This window comes from Elephas maximus, chromosome 2 (genome assembly GCF_024166365.1).
Source record: "Elephas maximus indicus isolate mEleMax1 chromosome 2, mEleMax1 primary haplotype, whole genome shotgun sequence".
NCBI classification, from domain to species: Eukaryota; Metazoa; Chordata; class Mammalia; order Proboscidea; family Elephantidae; genus Elephas; species Elephas maximus.
This window is the reverse complement of record NC_064820.1, coordinates 102081932-102103635: the sequence shown is the minus strand read 5'-3', so window position 1 is coordinate 102103635 and position 21704 is coordinate 102081932. Positions and strand designations below refer to the sequence as shown.

The following is a 21704-nucleotide window of genomic DNA, read 5'->3' as shown; positions in this document are numbered from 1 at the left end:
GTGGTTTGCCTCTCTCGACAGTTCGCACTGGTCTTTTTGTAAGCAAAGCCCACTGAGCTCATTCCTCGGGCCACTGAGGGATTGAAAGTCCTCACTGCTTTATGAGTATGGTAACAGCTGGTAGTAATCAAATCAGATAAGCACGTTTTTTAAATATATCTTACAGGAAATAAACAATTATAAACGCAAAAATAATCAGGGTCTGAACTTTGCAAAGGAAGTCAGCTGACATGAAAGGCACATTCTTCCAATGGTAGAAAAAGTACTTCTATTGATTTATTTTTCACGTAGCTCTGAGCAGCCAGCCATTTCCACTGTTTGATACAGTGAAAAAAACCACTTGCTGATTCAAAACATTTGTTTCTAGGTGCCAGATCGACCTGTCAGCTCTCAGTAGGGAGCAGACACACAAGTTGGAGCTGCAGCTGGAAGAGGGTGAGGGACACCTGGTGCTGCTGGTCACCCTGACAGCTTCGGCCACAGTCAGTATCTCTGACCTCTCTGTCAACTCCCTGGAAGACCAGAAAGAACGGGAGGAGATATTAAAGAGATATGTACGTATGTAGCCCTCGTCCTTCAGTCACATGTGAATAGATGAAACTGTAAATAATTTACCTGGAATGACAGAAGTACCTGGAAAGCCATCTGAAGGAAGGAAGGACCAGCAGAGGCAGAAAGCTGGGCAAACCCAAAAGATGCACAGACCTTTGCAGAAACCCTTGCATTGTCCACCAGTGACTAGAGATCTCATGGTCTGTAGGGTCTCCTCCAGAGCTAGGTCTGGGATTCTGAGATTCTACTCAGTGATTTTTGTAAGCAAAATGATCACACAGGGAAGCTTCTCATAAAGGAAAGTCAAATTTAGCCCTCTTTTGCAACATCACTTTAAAAATAACTCCTTAACTCTTTATAGTTGCAATTAAGGTTTCTTTGTCTTTCCAAGTTTGAAATGGAGTAATGGTACTTACGTTAATTAGTAACTTGGTAACTAGAGAGTATTCACAGAAGTGATTTTTATTTTCAATTGCCTGGAAAAGCCTCAGTTTATTTTTTTGATGATATTTTAGTTGAACGTCAAATAAAATGAAAATGAAGCCTTGTTACCTTTTGATCAGGTGTAGAGTGATCAATGAGTCACTGAAATAACTACCCTCCTGAGATTTTACCAAACCAAAATATTCAGAACCAAATCATCTATTTCCCAGCGTCCTTATGGGTTTTGCACAATGCATTTCCCACCATGTAGTTTTCTTCAATCAACAGGGAGGGGAGCTCTTACTCCACCGTTCTCTGTCAATGGAGCCTCGAAAAAGTAAATGTCTCAGTAACTCATGAAGCTGGAGAAAAAGCTTTTCCACTTAAAATGACAAAGCTTATATTTTACAAGGCTGCCAGGTGTTTAGAAGGCTCCTGTAGGCACTGAGCCATGAAACCATCTCCGACTAACAAAGAACCGCTTAAATTTTTTTCCATTTTTTTTTAGATTTTAAAATATTCCTATTTGCTGACTGACATCTTTTCAATAACTGAATTTAATAAAGATGTACCTTATCAGGCTGTGCAGATAACATGAAGTGCTGGTACTAATGCTCGACAATATTCTTCAAACAGATTAGCAGGATGTGTGCTTCAGCAAATTTATTCTGGCTATCTCCACTGAATCAGCTGTCTGCTAATGCTTGTACAACTCATCCCCCAACGGCGTTATCATAAACAGTGTAATAGAGGTGACTTAGCAAGGCTAAACAGTATATATTTTTAAACCAACTAAAAATTGTGTCTTATGAGACACAACTGCAGTTATGGAAATTCTTCCACATTTCCGTAACCATCCAAAACATATCCTCTTGTTACCAGAGGTGATTTTCATGAATTCCAAAAAGTTTAAAGGAATTAATTCGTGTATTAATATAAAAATTCTGCTAGGTATTATAATACAATATTTGATAGATTACTATTTTGATACCCTCCCATGTATTGGAATGATACTGCTAAGTAGGTAATTAGAAGTAATCCAGTTCTTATTGATTCTTTTTTTTTTTTTCTGGATAGACTTCCTTAAATCGTTTCCATTCAGAATTTGAATACTTGTTTCTGTGTCTTCTTTTGAATGTTAATTATTATTTCAATAAAATATTATGTGAATGCCTCAGCCAATTATCAGATTATATTCTGCTCAATATATTGAAAATGAAATATATATAAATATTTTCAGAGCATGGACCTGCATCTCCCTCCATAGATGTACTTGCTAAGAAGCTACAACGTGCAATATAGCAGATGTGTTATAATTAATTACTCATAGCAGTACAAGGACAAAGACCTGTATCTTAGAGTTTCGATGTATTCTTTTTTGTGTAATTCAAATTATGAAATGAATGAATGTGGTATTGTGTCTGAAATAGCACTTGTTTTAGAGAAACATAGGATGCAGGTTATTTGATTAATTTGGAGAATTATCTGTTTTCCTATAAGAACATATGTATTAAAAAGTTTAGGTTAAACTTCAGAACTGTGGTCAGGGAAATAAATGAATTGCCCTCACACTTGTATGAAACAGCCCTGAAAAGCTCTGCATTGCTCTCGTTTAGCTGTTCATTGCTGGTCATCGAAGCCCCACAAATTAAACAGACATTACTGTGTGAGCCATTATTTGATCACCACATTCTGAAAAGATGGCTAATTCCATTTTTCTTTTTTTCTTCTTTTGGGGGGAGGGCAGGAGGGAAGGTCAATAGGGGGCAGTTAGTAATGGGTAGTAGACCAAGAGCGATTGTATGACCTTTTCAGAACGGGTATGCTGAACCCTTGCTCCCCCTTGTCACAGTTTAAAAACCAGAGGAGCTAGTTTAGAGAAGAAGTTGTTAGCATTCCATTTTTATTATGACATTTCACAGTCATCCGATTTAATGTCCCTTGACCGGATTGTCCACCGTGAGACGATGGGCTTGAAATGTTATTTAGAGCATTGATAAAAGGTGAGCGGTTCTAAGATGACAGCGAGTCATAAGGCTTGTGGTGTGACATTAATTTTCTCCATAACAGAGATGGAATAAGACGTCACGGTGACAAGCTGTCAATCAGCTCTGGCCCCTCGGAGCATCCCGATGCCATAGGATGGGGTATTGCCTCTCCCATAATAGAGCTGAACTGAGATGCTCTCCCTGACAGCTGCTGCAGCCATAGAGAAAATATATTATACAGCCTTTCATTAAAAAAATAAAGAGGACTCCTCTCCAGAGCATTTCAATCTTTTCCCATCTATTGAGGGCTGAAAGGATTCACAGCAAATCATAGATTCCTCTGCTATGGAAATTTCTGGCTTCAGAAGCTGTCCAGGTTTTGAGGCCTTCGAAAATAACCATAAATAACAAGGCAGGAATACCTCCTGATGAAGTATTATTTAGTGTTATATTTTTATACTAATATATTTAAGTTATTTGCTTTTTTTGTTTTGTTTTGAGTTTGTGTCATAATCTATGTGTCACTGGACTGAACAGTTGAAATGTGCAATAAATGACTGAGTGTCAGCTAACTTGGGGAAATGAAACCTTCAAACAATAATTACCCCTCTCCAAATGGGAGGCAGAGCATCAGAGCTAAAGCCCCAGAAGACAATATGCCTGTGGAATGAGGTTATCAGTATGGTATGATTCTCAGACATCAGGACTGATGATATTTGTTTTAGTAACAATGAAACTTGGTTTAAATTGCTCCTGAAAATTAAAGTACAGACACCTTTTGATAAAACGATTTCCCACCATTAGGATAGGAGGCTTATCTGGTTCAGAATATTGGGTAAGCTCTGAGATAAGAAGAAGCTTCCCAAACTTGATCGTTTTTGCATTAGGATGGCAGCATGCCTGCAAACCTCTGAATTATAATACTGCTGTCTAAAGCCCCCCACTGTGAAACCCTTAATTTGCAGGAATTTAAAAGGAGAGAGAAGTGCATTTTCACTGAACCTTGTCATCTGGTAGTTTAAACAGATTCTGGATAATAAACAACTGTTTAGAAACAATCAAAGATTAAGAGTTAATCCTTGTGATAAACACTGTTTTTTTAAAAAGTTAGGCTATGAGATTACACATCTCTCTGCATTTCCGTTCTCGGTATACCAAGGTCATAACTTCAGTGTAAACAATGGCTAGGCATACGGGACTGATAAAGTTCATACCACAGTGTGTTTTGCTTGTCAGTGTTCTCACATTATTAATAAGACAATGGGAGAGCTCTTTACTCAAATAATGTTTTGATAGTTAACTTTATTATATTGTGCTCCCTGGTCATGAAGCATTTTAAAGATTACAATAAAGAAGTACCTTGGATTAACTGAGTAGAAATGCTGATCTCTTCCTAAGAAAACTGCTATGAAATGTAAATAAATGCATATTGGCATTCTATATGTTCATTTTGCTGTCTAAATATTTGTGCCCTTTAATTAGACTGGAATTACTGTATTGGTATCCCTCTTTTAATTCCTGCAAGGACTACACATATTAAAGCACTACCATTATTATGAAGTGAAGTTCTTCTATCAAAGTTTCTATACTTCCACTTCTATACATTTTAGAAAGTACAGAATGGAATTATAGGTTTAAGAAAAGTTACTCATCACTTCTGAAGTTATCTTTAGTCAGCAATTGATTTATTTTAATAAAATATTTGTCTTTTACTGAAAAGGTTCATACAACTACGTAAGTCTTTTGAATTAAATAGTAGAAGATAGTCTTTATATAATTTAACTCTGACACAAGCAGTTTCCAAAACTCAACAAGAAAATACTAGAAAAAAAAAATTAGTTTAATGTTAACTTTCTTATCCCCAAAGTCTAAAGGGTGTTATACATCCAACAATTTAAGACCCAATATTAAGAGTCATTAATCTCCAAACCATCCATATCCACAGATAAAAGATTGCTTGGAGTGCTTTGGTGGGAAGGTGGAAGGAAGAAATGAGACATATCCTATTCTGTAATTTACATTCACCATCTATTGATAATTATTTAGTGGAAGGAAATGTCATATTTTTTCTTCTTTCAAAAAAATCTACTTACATAGCAACAAGCATCTACATAAATATGTGTATGTGTGTGTGTGATGGTGGTAGAAGAGTAATTTATGTTGAAGAAACACAAATGACCCCTGAACCCCTAAGCAGCATCCTGCGATACACCATAAAGCTTAGTGTTTTCTCAGCACACTCTTTAGGACCTTTTAGGACCTCTCATTTCTAATACTGACGTTGGGGTCTTTCAGGGCCCATTGCGGATATTTCACAACCTGAAAGATGTGGGATTTCTCCAGGTGAAAGTAATCAGAGCAGAAGGGTTGATGGCTGCTGATGTCACAGGTAAGAAATGATACAATTCTCTTCTAGCATATATCAGTCAGCATGCAAGTTCCATACCATTTAATAATTTAACTTTCATTTGACCCTACCGGATCATCAAAGTCAATAATTTTAATCATAGTCAATGTCGATCTTAAAAAGATTTGCTGACCTTCCTATTTTTATACTGTCACTGTTTTTATAAGGCAGGTTATACATTAAAAATAAACAATAAAAAGCAAAATAACTTTTTATTGTAGCCTTCTCCAGGGTTCCATCAACATAGTGGGATTTTTTTTTTTTCAGGTTTTGTCATTTCTGCATTTTAGAATAATGCGATGATAGCACCTTCTCTCAGACACTATCACCTTCCCTCAGATGATATCATAGCATCACAATACTTGTAACTCAGACATACATGGAATTTGTGGGCGTAGTTCACCGAAAAGCTTAAATGTATCATACTCAGTAACCTGGTATGTACTCTTGGTATTTGGGTTGCTGATCCAATTCTTCAGCTGTCCCAATTCCTTAGTGCTACCCAGCAATAATTCTGGATCTAAACTAAACACCTAAATTGTTCTAACTTTTTAAACCAAGAAGCAGGCCTCCAAAGATCCCAAAATTAGTCTTGCCTCTTTGTATATTTAATTTAAAGCTTCCTGATTTGGGTTTTGGTGTTGCTATGACACGTTAATAAATGGCCTGATGGTTATTACTTCATTAGTATCCAGAACTAAATCATTTTTTTTTTTCAGTTTGCAGCTATGTCACCATTCATTTATTGTTTAATTTCATAAAGATATATGAATGTTTATGGTTGTTGTTAGGTGCTGTCGAGTCGGTTCCAACTCACAGCAATCCTATGTACAACAGAATGAAACACAGCCCAGTCTTACGCCATTTTCACAATCGTTGTTATGTTTGAGCCCGTTGTTACAGCTACTGTTTATATCATTCCTTAAATTATCCATGTCAAGATGGATAGTAAATATGTCTGACTTCACTAATTTTTGTACAAATTTCTGTGTACCTAAAAGAAATTATCCACTTATTATTTGTGGGAATGTGCTTACTCTTGCTAATGTTCAGCAAAATGACCCTAAAGAGGTAACTGACTTATTTGAGGGAGAGAAATGCACTTTTCCTACCATCTGAGGGTCTGCACATTCATTACATAATTGCTGTGCCCATCTTTAATTCACTGAACAGAATCAAAACCAAACTAAAAGGTAACATACCTCAAAATTAAAGTAACAGATGTCTGTTCCAAAACGACAATATTCTTTCATTTTAATATTTGTATATTATCAAGTGAGTGTTTATTGTGTGATAAAAATAAAAATGTTGACAGTATACAGTTTCTTTAAAGAGACAATTATGAACTCATTTGTAACCAAGAAGGTAATAAAAACTGTCAAATATTCTTTCAAAACAGGCATGCCTGAAAATGCTTGGAGAGAGGATAGTTTGTAATCTTTTTGCATAAATGCTGACTTAACTCCTTGTGTTAAACAGTCAATTTTAGACTTATTAGTATTCTTTTTTTAAAAAAAAAAATTATTTCTGGTATGGTCACAATTGAAGTAACCTGGGCATAATGAATTCTTAGTAAAAAATACAAGCACCATTTACTTCAAGAGCTTAGATAACTGCCCGTGACACAAGTTGAATGCATTTGTATAAGTTTGTCTTCTCTTGGAGAGACGCTGTCATTGCTTTTAAAACTTCATGAATATGCAAACTGTGTTAACTCAGTTGGCCTATATGCCACCATGGAAGTTAAAGTACGTGTTCCTTCAAAGCTGGAAAAATATAGAGATATTTCTTTTCCAATGCTTCTATGTAAATTATGTGAATAACAATAGCCTTTTCCCTAGAGATTCAAGGGGACATCATTTTGATTTGATAAAATGAACATTAATTTGGGGAACACTAAATAAGAAAGTCTCCGTTTTTTTCCTTGAGTTTTAGGGATATAAATCTAATGATTCCTCATTCTGAGCTGACCTTATAATCTAATGTGCTCAGAATTGAACAAGAGAGATGTTGAACTAGTCAGGGACAAGAGGATAATTCAGCCTTTGACCTTGCTCACTCTTGGACCTTTTGTGGTCTTTATGACATTTGTTATGGTGGCAAAAATTGAGGGCCATATCTTTAACTTGGAAATGTCTGAATATACCACCAATTTTTTAAATAATCTTTACTTCTGCAAAGGATAAATGCATATATATCCTGATTCTTTCTGATCTTTGACATTAGATCTGGGGCACAAATAAGCTCTCTGTGTACTTATCTCTTACTTTTTCAAAGAAGAACTTTAAAGATGTGATGTGTCAGTGGATAATAGTTAAGCTCTACAAGATATTAAGCAACAGTTTGAAAAAAGGGAATTGAGTGAATAGTGTACTGTCTTCAAATTCTCAAGTTAGTACCCAATGAGGAGTGTTGTGAGTGGAAAGAGAGATTTTTAATCACTGATAACTATCTTTGCAAAGCCAAGAGTGTTTTCTGACCTGGTACAAAGGAGGTTATTATTCTAAAATGTTTGGTTGACTTCTGAAAACTTTTTCTAGACAAGTTTAAGAAGCCATACTTACATTTGGCCAACTGTGCTCCATTTTTTTTTTTTTTTTAATGTTTTTAATGGTCTCAACATAACGTAGTAAGTTAAACTTGCATTGTTTAAGCTGAAATTTTAAAATTATAATATTCCATCATTAAACATCAGCACAGGAGTGAAAGATTCTCAGATCTTTTAAGTAGCCATCAATCTTACTGCAGTTATAAAGAATTTTGCCCTTTCAAAATGTAAAATTTTTCTTTTGTCACAACACATTCATTGAGAAACATTGTGATACTGTATTAACTCTGTGTGAATAAAGAGCAATTGAGACTCTCTTTGAATGAGTGAGTATAAAGTACAAATTACTTTTTAATGAAACCCTCAATTCTTTCTCTTTCCACAAAAAGCCTATAGCCTTGTTCAGCTGAACACTACTACAGTAGGTCACTTCAGTTAAGCCCCTAATAAACTGTTGATAGTCGAGGGTAGTTTTTTCTTCAGTCTCAATAGACCAGTGTTGGACAGTGCACTTCAAATCATTAAGGTTAATACAGATTTAAAAAAAAGAGATTAACTCTGGTGGTTAAGGCCTCAATTTACAACTCCCACACATACGCACGCATGGATCGAGCCACAGAGTGGATTGAAATTTCAGTCAAATGGTGAGCAGCCTTTCACAGCCTGAGAAAGTGGCACTCTGGTTTTAAAAGTTGGTCAGCAAAATGTTTCATGAGAGAAAAAGCTTGAGTAATGGAGAAATACTGCTCAGTATAACTTACTTACCTTTCAGCTAACCAGTGAAAAGGTTAATGTTTCTGAGCACCGTCAAAGCAAAACCTAAAGACTGCCTAGCCCTGTGTTCACTGGAGAAGATTCTCTCTACCATTAGATCAAGTGTTTCTTAAACTGGACAGATTGTGAGGAGCGAACAACCAAAGCTGGGGGTGGAGAGAGGGGGGTAGGTTTTTTTGGTGGTGGGAAACAATTCATGTTGGATTTTGTCTTTTCTAGCTTCTAATTATCCTTTTCCTCAGACAGGGCCTAATTTCTGCTTTCAACAGCACATTTAAAGTCTTCTATATATTTTTTTTTTTTATATTGAGTGAGGCTTTCTGTGCGGAGTGTTTAGACCTGATCTATTGGTTCTTTCAAGTACTAAGAGAAGAAAGAGAAAAGGGTTCTTCTCCTCAGCCCCTCCCCTTCATTTTCCCCTGGGTTGTTTTTTTGAGCTCCCGAGGAAGAGGTCATAGCCTCCCCAGGGAGACCAGCCACTCAGTTTCAGAAACAACGATATGGGAGAACTGTGAAGCCCTTTCACATGATGCCCTACCTTTTCACTGCGTTAAAACGTACACTCATATAAAACTTCTCCACCCCAGGTGAATTGATCTCTCAAATTAATGCACACCTCTTTCAGAAAATGAAGGAGAGAGAGAATTTTACAATTAACAGATTCTGTCACTGAAATAGACCCATTAAAATGAGCGTATCTTTTCCTAAAACAAGGCTCTGCATACAGACTTGCAACTCACCAGCCCCACAGTCTGGAAACCTACTAGTTATTAAGAGAGATGTTTACTACCCCTTTATTTGCATAGACTTTTCCCATGTTTTTCTTTAGGAAAACTGTCTTCATTGTTGGAAAATATTTAAGTAACAAAACAGCAGAAAAAGACATGCGACAGTTTTTTTATCAGCTTCCGTAAGAGTCTTATTATCTTAAGAAATAACAGTTAGCAGCTCAGATTCATTAGCAGAGCTAAATTTAAGCCCCATTTGACAGGCTGCCTAGAAAACATTTTGTTTTGCTGTCTGTGGGCTTTAATTAAGATGTGTTCGATTTCAGTCCTCTTCAGTCTATACCCCCCACCCCGCCGCTTGCTGTGTCACAGACCGGTGATCAGACACTTTTAGATGGTCCGGCCCATGACTTTGACCTTCTGCGCAGTCCAGCGTTCCCTGGGGAACCGTTCAACTCATGAGGTCTGATTTCACACTTCCAGGATGCCTCAGCTCTCTTAACAATGACAGGGAGACAAAGCCCTTTAGAGCAGGCCGCATGGGGACTTGTTTAAATTGGAAACCAGAGAGGAGTCAAGGAACAAGGTTATGGGCTACAGAATAGTGCTTTTAATAAAGAGCTCACAGCTCTGGCTCAGCTCAAAGAGGTCTACCTCTGCACAATTAATTGAGCCATTTATCTGGAGCATCTTAGGCCTCTACTTTCTCACAGAATTGCGTGGTAAATATCAGCTAAGAAGCAAATGAGATATGCATGAAATGAATTTTAACACTTTGATTACTGTGCCTCCAGTCTCCATTAAAAGTAAATTTATTTGTATTTCTGACCTCATTATCAGTAGGCTGCCTGCATTTTTATTGGTTCTTGTGATTTCCAGCTTGAGTGTGTCATGAAGGTATATTTTATACAGATTTGGATTTATTATTCTTGGTATTTTTCCCCAAACATTATGGGACTAGTCAGAGAGAAAATGAAAAGGCAGCTGAACAAAAAAGGCGAGTCTGTTCTTTGAAAGTTTTATATACAGTTGGAGAAATACCAAGCACATATATATAACATAGACAAGATACCGTCCTCCTGTAAAAATTAAGTTTTAGTGGGTTACTCTAGAAAACTAAGTAAGATGTATGCCATTGTTGTTTTGAATGGTCCTCAGAATACAATATCCCTATTGGAAGAAGTAGCCAGATTGCATCTTTTATAGAATTATAGCAGTTTTGAATTTTTATTAGCATGTGCTTTAAATTGCCATCATATTTAATAACATTGATGATATCTGATAGATGCAGTCTTAGAGTTTATTATTACTATTTAAAACCTATGTTGGAAGAAGAGAAAAATATATCCTTTAAATGCTACATAGTTCCATTAAAAGTACCATATATAATTATAGTGGGAATTTTCCGTCTTTCTAGACTATCAAGGGTAAAACAATTTACCAAATAAGAGGTTATATGCAGATGTCATTCTTAATGTCTTAACTCTTATTGTCTTATCATCTTAAAATATATTATTTCAATCAAAACTCATAAATCTTCCACACAATGTATTTTAAAATTTTCCCCAAGTATGTCTTTATTTCTTCATTTCTTAGTGTATGTCTTAATATTGTTCCCATTCATTTTTTAATACTTAAGCTTATAGAAGATTATTAATCAGATAATATACTTAGGGAAAAAAATCATCCAATTTATAATACATCTAAAATATCTAATATCTGAAATTCTTATCATGATAATATACCTAGCATAGAAAACAATATTACACACGTACACACATTATCTTAATACTATATAAATCTCTTCTTTAAGAATGAAACTTTACAAATAAAGGAATCTCAAGGAAAGGAAGCAAATCATTGATCTTTATTCTTTTATTAATGAAGAGCTCACATAGAAATAAAACATACTTCCTTTTAGTAATTCCATTTAAAAAACACTAAATCAGATTCTAATCATAGAAATGCAAAAGTGTTCTCCTAAAACCAAACAACTGATATCAAAAATTTGTGAAAAGAGGAATGAAAATGATAATTTAGCACAAGTGCTGGCAAGGTCTGAATCTAAACCAGTGTTTTACAGGAATTACAGAAATCGTGTGTGATTCATATGCAGGTCACGTGGTCAGAAGATACTGCTTTGCAAGAATAGGTGGAATGACAAAAAAGATTAATAATTGGGTTTGATATGCTCTAGAGGTGAAGGACTATGGGCTGAGAAAGTGGTGGTCCTACTATCAATGGGAAATGAGGGAAAGAGAAATACTATAAAATAATTAATTGGGTTCTGTGGAACTAAGATTACAAAATGATCCTTTGAGTAAAGAAATAGAGAATTGCTGATTTGGCTTGAAGGGCTAGCCCCAGGATTTCACTCCATGCTTGAAGAAATGCTTTCAGATACTAGAATCATTATTCAAAATTAAGCCATTATTTATATTTTATCGCATTACAATAAAAAAAAATTGTATAAATAACAAATTCATTTTGTTCAGTGATGGATCAGGAATACTGCAAACAGAGAAGATCTAGATTTAACTAGGCTTTTGCAAAGATCTTACTGCCTGAATATTTGAGTTATATGATAGTATAGTAAAAGGAGTGCCTGGGTAGAACAAACGGTCAATGTGCACAGCTGCTAACCAAAAGGTTGAAGGTTTGAGTCCACACAAAGCCTTCTCGGAAGAGATGCCTGGAGATGTACTTCCAAAAAATCAGCCATTGAAAACCCTATGGAGTACAGTTCTACTCTGACACATGTGGGGTCCCTGTGAGTTGGAACTGACTCAAGGCAACTAGTTACTTAGTTAGGTTATGATAGTTTAGTTAGACTCACAAATGGCTGAATGGATAAGTCCAAAGAGTGATTATTAAATGATTCATATCAATGGTGATTCCAAGTCAAGGGATTCAGGACTGGGTCTAACCCGTTCAACATATTTACTTATGACTTTGAGGAGATAATTGACTTCTTCTTTATCAAACTTGTTAAGAGGACCAATTAATTCTTTTTATCTGAGACTGAGATCCAAAAAAAAAGAAAGAAATGAACTAGAATAGGCTTAGTTTAACGAGATGAACATTAAAAATTGTCTGTTGGAATATATGGTTGCCTACCAATATTTTTGCTGCTTCTCAGGTTTATTGGGAAGTGCTTTCCCACTGACGGTGTGTGCTGCCACAAGGTAGGGACTTTTCTGACTGTTTGAAATCAAAGAAGTGGGTGTGTGGCACAAATTACTGTTTTTACAGGGTATTGTATGAGGTGTCTGAATTTTTAGTGAGAAAAATAGAAAAATTTTATTTGGGATACATATGTCCCAGTGGATTCTGGTGGGACTCTGGGACTCTGGGGGTGAGTATAATTAGTGGGATAGTGTATTGTCCCATTGGATTCTGAGGGTAGGCTTGTGGGAAGGGGCCAGAAAAAAAAAAAAAATCCATACTAAAAAAACCCAATAATTCAGACATATTCAATGATTCAGCATGCCTTCATTAATGAAAACACATGGTATCCACAAAAAATTCAAAGCAGAAAATAATTGGGTCTTGAAAGGGTTAAAAATACAAATCAAAAGTTGGATCGGGTACATGTGAGGACGCCTTTTTTAACAGTAGAAAGTAAGAAAAGGACTTTGGGGTTTGAACTGAGTTTAAGCTTCAAGAGAGTGAACCATATACACATCAGTGCTGTTACATTAAAAAAGTGAAGTGCCCATCAACTTGTACTGAGAAATGAGGGAAAGAGAAATACTATAAAATAATTAATTGGGTTCTGTAGAATTAAGTGAGACTTGGAGAAAGGAAGATGTTGAGGGAATATGATTTCCTCTGTTTGATATCCAAAGGCTTGTCATAGGGAAGGTGTAGGTAGGAGCCGGCAAGAGGAATGGGGTTATAATGGCTAAGGTTCAGGTCCAGAGAACAGATTTCCTTCTAGCAAGTTTAATCAAAAAAGAGTTTAGTATAAAATGTTAAACAGATTACTGAATCTCTGGTGAGAGGGGTGGTGGAAAAACCAAAAACTAAACCCATTGCCATCAAGTCAATTCTGACTCATAGTGACTGTACAGGACAGAGTAGAACTGCCTCATATGGTTTTTGAGGAGCAGCTGGTGGATTCGAACTGCCTACCTTTTGGTTAGCAGCTGAGCTCTTAACCACTGTGCACCGGAGCTCCAACTGAGTTTCCAGAGATTAAAAATAAAGCCATGTGGCAGAACCAAGGAGCTGCTACTCCTGCCACACTAGCAAGTTGGGCAGAGACTGTGACAACTTCTTACACTACTCCTGCTTGCAGTCTGTACCAGCAAAATGAACACATGGTTTCAACTTAACTGAATTCCAATTTCAAATCTTGGGCAAGTACATCTGATTAGTGCAACCTAAATCACATCTGTAACCCTAGCTGCAAGGGAGTCTAGAAATGTCACTTTGGTCTTCAAGTTCTCTATAGTTTAGGAAAAGACAGTAGAAGGTGGTTGGAATAGATGCTCAGCGAGCCATCCACAGTATCCAGCATAGGAGGGAGGGTAACAGTCATCACACAGATGCTGTGCCCCCTGCTTTACACCCGGTATTTCATTTAGTGTTTTAGATTACTATGAAGGGAAAATCATAGAATAGATAAAAACTACAGAGAAATAATTTTATATACATGTAAAGAAACATTTTCTAAAAAATAATAATTGCCAAAAAATAGGTCAGAATATTCCCGGGAAGGTGGTGGTTATCCCATCACTGGAACTGTCAATGCAGAGCTTGAATGTATCACCTGGTTGCAAAGGATTCAGCCCTGGGTAAGCTTTGGATTTGGCATCTCAGGCATCTTTCCAGCCTTCAGACTCTGAGGTCCTGCAGTAGGCACCAAAATGAATAAAAGACTCCTGAATGAGTAGATACTTTGTAGAAGGAAAATAAGACAATGGTGCAAATACAATTCCGAAGGCAAAAACTTGAGAGATGGCAATTTTCAGTTGTATGGCCTGTGACTATTAAAAATAAATAAATAAAAAGGTTTAATCACTCAATCCAGTACTTAATTTTTTTTAAGCATTAAGAATTTTACCCCAGGACAAAAGATCTCTCCAGCTAATTAATTTATTTATGGGGAAGATTATCTGAAACTTCATGCCCCACTTCATGCCCGCACATAGAGGAAATCTAAATACAGGTTTACTTTAGGTCCTAAAGTATCTAAGAGGGCTTGCAAAAACAAATGAACATATGTTTTTGTACCCATTTCAGACTAAACACCTTTTGTGTGTCTAAGCTTGTAACAAGTCACTTGCATAAAGTTTCTGTATTAAATATGAATAAAAAATAAAGTCTTCCAGTGTTTTTACCATACCTTATCTATGCTCTTAAAGCTTAGGCATGTTTCCCTCACAGCCTCTTCTCACTTTATAGATCCCATGGTTCTCTCTTCTTTCTTTCTCAGTTTCTTATCTGTCTTGTTTTACTTCCCTTTCTTCTGTCATTAATATCTAGCTTCCCAGCATATATTAAGATGCTTTAATTCTAAGACTCAAGAATACATCTAATTACCCACAATCTTATAAATTTTCTTTTGCATTTAGTTCTAGATCTCAGTTTATCACAAGTAAACTCATATTTTCCCTGCACTTAATCTATTTCCATTGCTCTTAGTCAGGGTTCTCAAAGTGCGGCCCAGGAACCTCTGCGGAGCCCCAAAACCTTTTCAGAGATCTGTGAAAGTCAAAACTGTTTTCATAGTAATACAAAGATGTCATTTGCCTTTTTCATTTTCGTTCTCCCGCAAATGTAAAGTGTAGTTTTCCATAGGCCACGTGACCTTTAATTACTCTGATGCTAACATGTAATGGACTTATTATTGTTAATTTTAATAAATCTATAAATATTTTTTAATGTTCTCCTTTTCTAAAACGGTAAATATTGATAGATATAACCCACATAAACAAAAGCTCTTTGAGATCCTCAATAAAGTTTAAGTGTTCCTGATACCAAAATGTTTAAGGACTATTGCTGTAGTGCAGTGGTTCTCAGTGGGGGAAGGGTGAGGATGAGGGGGGAGTATTACTGTCCCCTTGGGTGTTTTAGAGATTTGTGAGGAAATTTTTATTGTCACAGTGGTTGTGGAGCACTACCGGTGTTTGGTGACTGGGGGGCCAGGATGCTAAATGTTCTACAACGTATTAGACAATATTATATAATGAATATTGTCCCATGTCTTGGGTGACAAAATATAGACACTTACATAGGTTTAAATTCTGTTTTATAATTATCTGAGCCCAGATTGCATCCTAATATATGTATTATTTACTCGAACCTTGCCAATGGCTGCCATTTTGCACAGTAACCACCAGCGGGCCTTAGGATGGCCACCAAGGCACTTCATGACCTGGCTCCCCTTCTCTGATACCTACCATTGTGCCCCAACCTCTGGAGCCTTTCATCTAGCTCTTCCCTCTGCCTGGAACATTTTTCCCCAGATATCTACTTGGCTAACTCCCTCACTTCCTCCAATTCTTTGCTCAGACCTCACCTTCTCAATGAAGCCTACTCTTACCACCCTAATTAAATCTAAAAGCTGTGTCCCTCCCCACAGGCCTGAAGCCCTTATCCTGCTCTTTTGTGTGTGTGTTCCATTAACAAGTATCACTCTCGAACATACTATTTAGTTTATTTATTATTTATGTTCAATGTTTATTGTCTTTCTTCCCCCTCCCCACAAGACAAGAGCAGGTACCTTTTTCTTTTTTGATTATACAGCCTGGCACATAGTAGGCACTCAATAAATATTTGTTATGTAAATTAATGTATGATTTTATTGTAACCAACTTTCTTTTTAGTCCTGCTTTCTAACAGAATTAAGGCATTATATGAAACTTGAAATCATGGGTCAGTTTTATTTTATTTCAGGATGGTAAAGAGGGAATTAGAAAATGTTTGATATGAGAAAGACACATTTGATCTAGTGAGCTAAGAGCCACAACTCTAGGGTGTCAATTTTCCTGCCACAATGAAACCCGCTTCATGAGTTAGTGAGAAAAGAGAAGCCTATTATTATTACTCAGCCCCAGAAGCAACCCAGTGGGAACCTAGTGAAGAGTGTCAGTTAATGTCATTCTACCAATCAGATGTTTAAAATATGTTTAGGTCAGTTAATGAATAAGGCAAAGGTCAAAGCCCCATCTCCAGTGATACAGGGAAGATTGGAAGATGTAGCCAACATACGTTGCTTTTTGTTCTGATGGACCCTATGGAATTCTCTCAAAAACAACACTGTTATATGTTATGATTAGAAATTCTAGTTTGTAGAAAGGACAGATGGCAACATTAATTATATAAAAAAAAAAAGATTAAAGTATAACCATTTCAAACTGTGGCAACTGAGAAAATTAAACCAAAGAGCTTAATTTGTGCAAGGTAGGCCCCAAATAAAAGGCCTCCGTGAGTATGAATTGCTTTCCATGCCATTGAATGCCTTCTCTGTTTTCAGAGACATGGCAACAATACGGTGGTCACTGGGTCTTCCCACACGCGCACACATTTTTACAGCACATCACATCCAGCAAACTGGGCTACTTGTCAGCAGCAGAATGACCCTGGACAAAGCCCACCACTGATGGATCAGGATTAACTCTCTATTCTGGGAGCAAGAATATCATTCAGTATCTTTTGAGTGACTTTAATGCTCAAACCAGTAGTTTGCACAGATTGAGTTCGTCCTTGCCCACAAAACAGGTAGCAAGAGAGCAGGGGTGGTGCGGGCTTTCCCACAGTTCTTTATCAGTATGTCAGTTTTGTGACCTCAAAGAGCAAGGGCTAAGAGGGAGGGAGAATTATCCAGTCTGTGCACCCCACTTAATCCTCAGTGCCATTTTGAAGAATGCCAGAAAAGATGCCCGTTGGAGACAATTTTGATGTTCGTTTTGATTGTTGTAGGAATGGTTTTGCACCAAAGCAAAATTAAAGCAATAGAGTATATGTTTTTAACTCTGTTACAGATTTAGTTTTATAAGTTAAGGTAAAAGAATTTCTTATTTTCTAATTTTAATTCCTTCAGGAGATTTTTCCTATAAAAATTTATAGAGAAAAAGTTTCCTCATCATTTAACAGATTACAGATAAATACATCAGTCCTAATCTGTGCCTATGGAATAATACCATATTTTTAAGTATCTATTTTCTAGTAGTTATGGAACATATTCAGGTTTTTGTGTTATAGAGACTCAATTAAAGAGAGACGCAAGTAGATTTAAGTTAAATATTTTTGATCATATGAGCCTTGGTGGTGCAAATGGTTAAGCACTCTACTGCTAACCAAAAGGTTGGTGGTTCAACCCACTCAAGTGCTCCACAGGAGAAACCGGGTAATCTGGTTCCATAAAGACCACAACCAAGAAAACCCTGTGGGCAGTTCTACTCTGTTACACAGGGTCACTATGCGTCAAAGTCGACTCAGTAGCACCAGGAGCAGACTAACCAGTAAGCACAGTATGCACCAGCTTACAGTAAGTGAGGTACCCATGGGCGATGTGGTGAAAACCAGGTGAAATTGTGCACTACACATTAGTAAGTCAACACCATTAAGCCTGTGTATGCCTTGTTTATTGGATAATCCGTCCCTGAATGGCACCCGACAACAACATTTTTGATCATAAATTGTTGAAGTCCTCTTTATTTGGTTGTCTTTCACGTCTAACAAGGGTGGTGATAGAAATAGCAATCAGCACAGATCATCAGAGTCACCTCCACTGGACGAACTTTGTCTTCGCTTCCTTCCCCCGGCCCATTCATTGCCCCTGTAGTACCCTTCATTTACCTTTATTACAGCACTCAAAACCCTGCATGCAATTGTGTATTTACATGTCTATTACATCCACTAGATCACGTATGCCTTGAGAACTGGACTATGCCTTAATCATATTTATAATTCTGGAACCAGCAGAGCAGACAGTAAGTAATGAATGCTTCCAAAGATATTCCTTTTTTTCTCTAGAAAATTGTCAACATGGAAAATTGCCATGTTCTCAAGGAGGCCTAAGATTCTCTTCCAGCTGTCATGATTGTTAACACAATCAACCCTGCTGCCACTGCCTCCACCCAGGACGCTGCAATTTCTATCTTCCTTCCAAATCAAACTCCACTTTCTAGCACTGTTAAAGAGAGTAATAGGTACTCTTTATCCCAGGTGTTGGGAGATAAGGAAGAGCCAGTTGGTACCCACAGGTCCGTTTTAGTCTTGTAATGGGAATGAGTGAGAGGGAGGTAAGAGATTATGTCATCTATGTTCCCTTTATTTTTTCATTGTTGTTAGCTTCCATCAAGTCAGCCCCCAACTCAGGGTGACCCCATACACAAAGGGATCAAACTGCTGTGGTCTGTAGGGTTTACACTGATTTTCGAAAGTAGATCACTAGTCTTTCCTTCCTAGTCTGCCTTAGTCTGGAAGCTCCACTGAAACCTGCTCAGCATCGTTGCAACACAAAGCCTGCACAGACACGTTTGAGAAGCATTGGCCAGGAATTAAACACAAGTCTCCCTCTTGGAAGATGAAAATTCTGCCCCTGCATCACCACTGCCCTCTCCCTGTATTAAGGCTCTAACAAAATACACTTCATCTTTGGGTGCTGCCTTCATTCCTTGCACTTCTAGCTATAGGGTATTAAATAATAAAATTACAGGGGAATACTCTGCATCACTCTCCAGAGCTTTGCAGAATAGTACAATTTATAGACACCAACACCGCATCCTGTAGCGAAACCTACTCCTCAGATACTCTCAGCCAACATAGCAGCGCATCACAGGGTCTAGCTGCAATGATAAAAGGATGAAAGGAAGGAATAATTAAGGAGATAATTGATGGTTAGGTCCATCACTAGTATTTTTGTGACTGCTTTTGTTTGTTTAAGTGGCAGATAATCAAGGCAGCAAAATTTAGGAACTGAAAAGCCAGTCATTTAAAGCATCATTTAGCAAACCAGATAAGCACATTAACTATGTGTAGCCACTCTTTTAAAGCTATGGCACATTTTTTTTTGGTGGTAAGTTTATAGAATTTAATATAATATTGTATATTTACTATTATTTTGGTTGAAATTGCTGTTAATATTTAATTGCCTTTGAATCATGCAGTGGCAGAAGGATACTTCTTAAATTAGTAAAAACAAACAATAACAGTATGTATGAAGAGCTGATGTACATGCATTGCTGATAACTGTAAAAAGATAACTTTTTAGATGGAAAAGATGAATAGAAAAACTGTCTGCTCTCTCCTCGTCTGAATTTTCCTCTTTGTCAGATTCCAGAGATAGCCTATCTGGACACCTTGTTGAATGTTCAATTTCCTGGGAAAGAAGAGCAGGCTTGACTACGCATCTCCAATAATATCAGCATACATTAAGTTACTCAATATTGACATCTGCAAATCCTGTTGGTTCTACCTTCAAAATATATCCAGACACCAACCAATTTCCATCACTTTCACCACTACCTGTGTCTTCTCTCACCTGGGTTATTATAATAGCCTCCTAACTCTTCTCCCTACCCACTCCATTGCCGTTTGTCTCCCTTAGTCTCTGAACAGCTGCCATCAGATCATGTCACTCTCCAACTCAAAACCCTCCAAAGGCTTCCCTCTCAACTAGAGTGAAAGCCAAGTCCTTAAAAAGGCCTGCCACCCACCACATACCTCCCTGGTCCTGCCATTCATTACTATCCCCCTGACCCTCTAGTCACACTGGCTTCCTGGATATTACTGGAGATACCAGGCACAGCCACTTCTCCAGGCCTTTCCATTAGCTGTTCCCTCAGGTAACTCCAGGCTCACTCCCTCTCCTTCTTCCTTTCTTTGCTCAGATGTCACTTTCTCAGTAAGTCCTTTCAGGGAATCCTTTTTTAATATTGCAGCTACATACCAGTGCTTCCCATCGCCCTTCCTGTCTTTATTTTTCTCCATAGTATGTACCACTTTCTAAAATACTATAAAATGTACTTATTTGTCATATGTCTTCTTCCTGAATGTAAACGTCATGATGTCAGGAATTTATTATTATTATTGTTTATGTACTAGAGTTTCGGCAACACATGGAACGTTGCCTGCTACATGGTAAGCACTCAATAAATATTTGCTGAATGAATGAATCTATAGTCAAACATTACCCATCCCTTCCCATGTGTCTGGCCTTCTAACTGCCAAGATACGGCACAGTTATAGGAGAAGGTCTTTCCCAGGAATTTGCATTTTAATATGTTTAAGTAAAGGGGATATGAGGCATAGTGGTAGAGCCAGGACTCTGAAGGGCAGACAGACCTGAATTTGAGTACCAGGTCCAACACTTACAATCTGTGTGACTAGGTAAGTTATATAATCTCCCAGCCTCAGTTTCCTGATCAGTAAAGTGGAAATAGTAAAAGTACCTTTCTTAGAGAGCAGTCATACAGTGTTTTTGAACAAATAAGCATAAAGCATTGTATTGGGCTTGTAATAAAATCTCAGCAATTATAATAATAATTATAGTCACCACTCATGCTACTTTTGATAAAATAGTTACAAATATTTACTCTTTTGACCAGGAGATTTAGCCTAAGACTTGAGCTGTTTCTTATTATTTTTGTACTTTGAAACACGTTGCTATCTTTGAAATGTTTCTGTTTTAAAAGACATTACTTAGAACTATTATTTATTGATGTCCTGCTGGAGTGTCAGACATTCTGCTAATTATATTCTGTTATCTCAAATTCTGAGTCATTTTGTAAGGTCACTATTGTATGTAAGGAAATCGGCCCAGGGCCAAGCAGTGAGTATTCAATCCCAGTTTGTTCAGCCTCTGAAATCTAGGCCCTCCCCCCACACCACTGGCTTCTCACCCTGAGCATTAATGCCACACCCCAGGCTTTCTAAGTACTTGAAGTGTTAAAGGATGAGAACAGTGTGGTATAGCTCAAGTAAGGGGTTTAGGAGGTTTTGAGATTGTAGATGAAGCTGAAAGACTATACCCCATGCCATACAAGGTGGATTTTAACCTGCAGACTCTGGGAAGACGTCAAAGGTTTCAAACTTGAGAAGAAGGTTTAGGAAAAGTGTAAAATGATAGAATTTACACGATTCATATCACTAACCACAGTTCAGTCTTAAACATGACTGCAAGCAGAATAAGGAGAATAGATTTTAGATTGGGGGAAAAAATGGTATAAATTAAAGCCATGTTAAATAGCAGTTTGGTCTATTTTAGGCAAGAGGCTTTTTGTTTGTTTTGTAGTGTAAACACCATTATATTACACACCGTATCTAAGACA

At 37.1% G+C, this 21704-nt stretch overlaps 1 protein-coding gene across 9 annotated transcripts in view; it reads left to right on the top strand.

The window, feature by feature from the left end:
• MCTP1 (multiple C2 and transmembrane domain containing 1) overlaps positions 1-21704 on the top strand; it is a 610169-nt gene that overhangs the window by 416165 nt on the left and 172300 nt on the right. For all 9 annotated transcript variants that reach the window (XM_049868369.1, XM_049868360.1, XM_049868332.1 and 6 more), the window contains 2 exons: positions 368-554; positions 5259-5352. In XM_049868369.1, coding sequence (XP_049724326.1) covers positions 368-554; positions 5259-5352 — 281 coding nt within the window. The remainder of the gene's footprint in view (positions 1-367; positions 555-5258; positions 5353-21704) is intronic.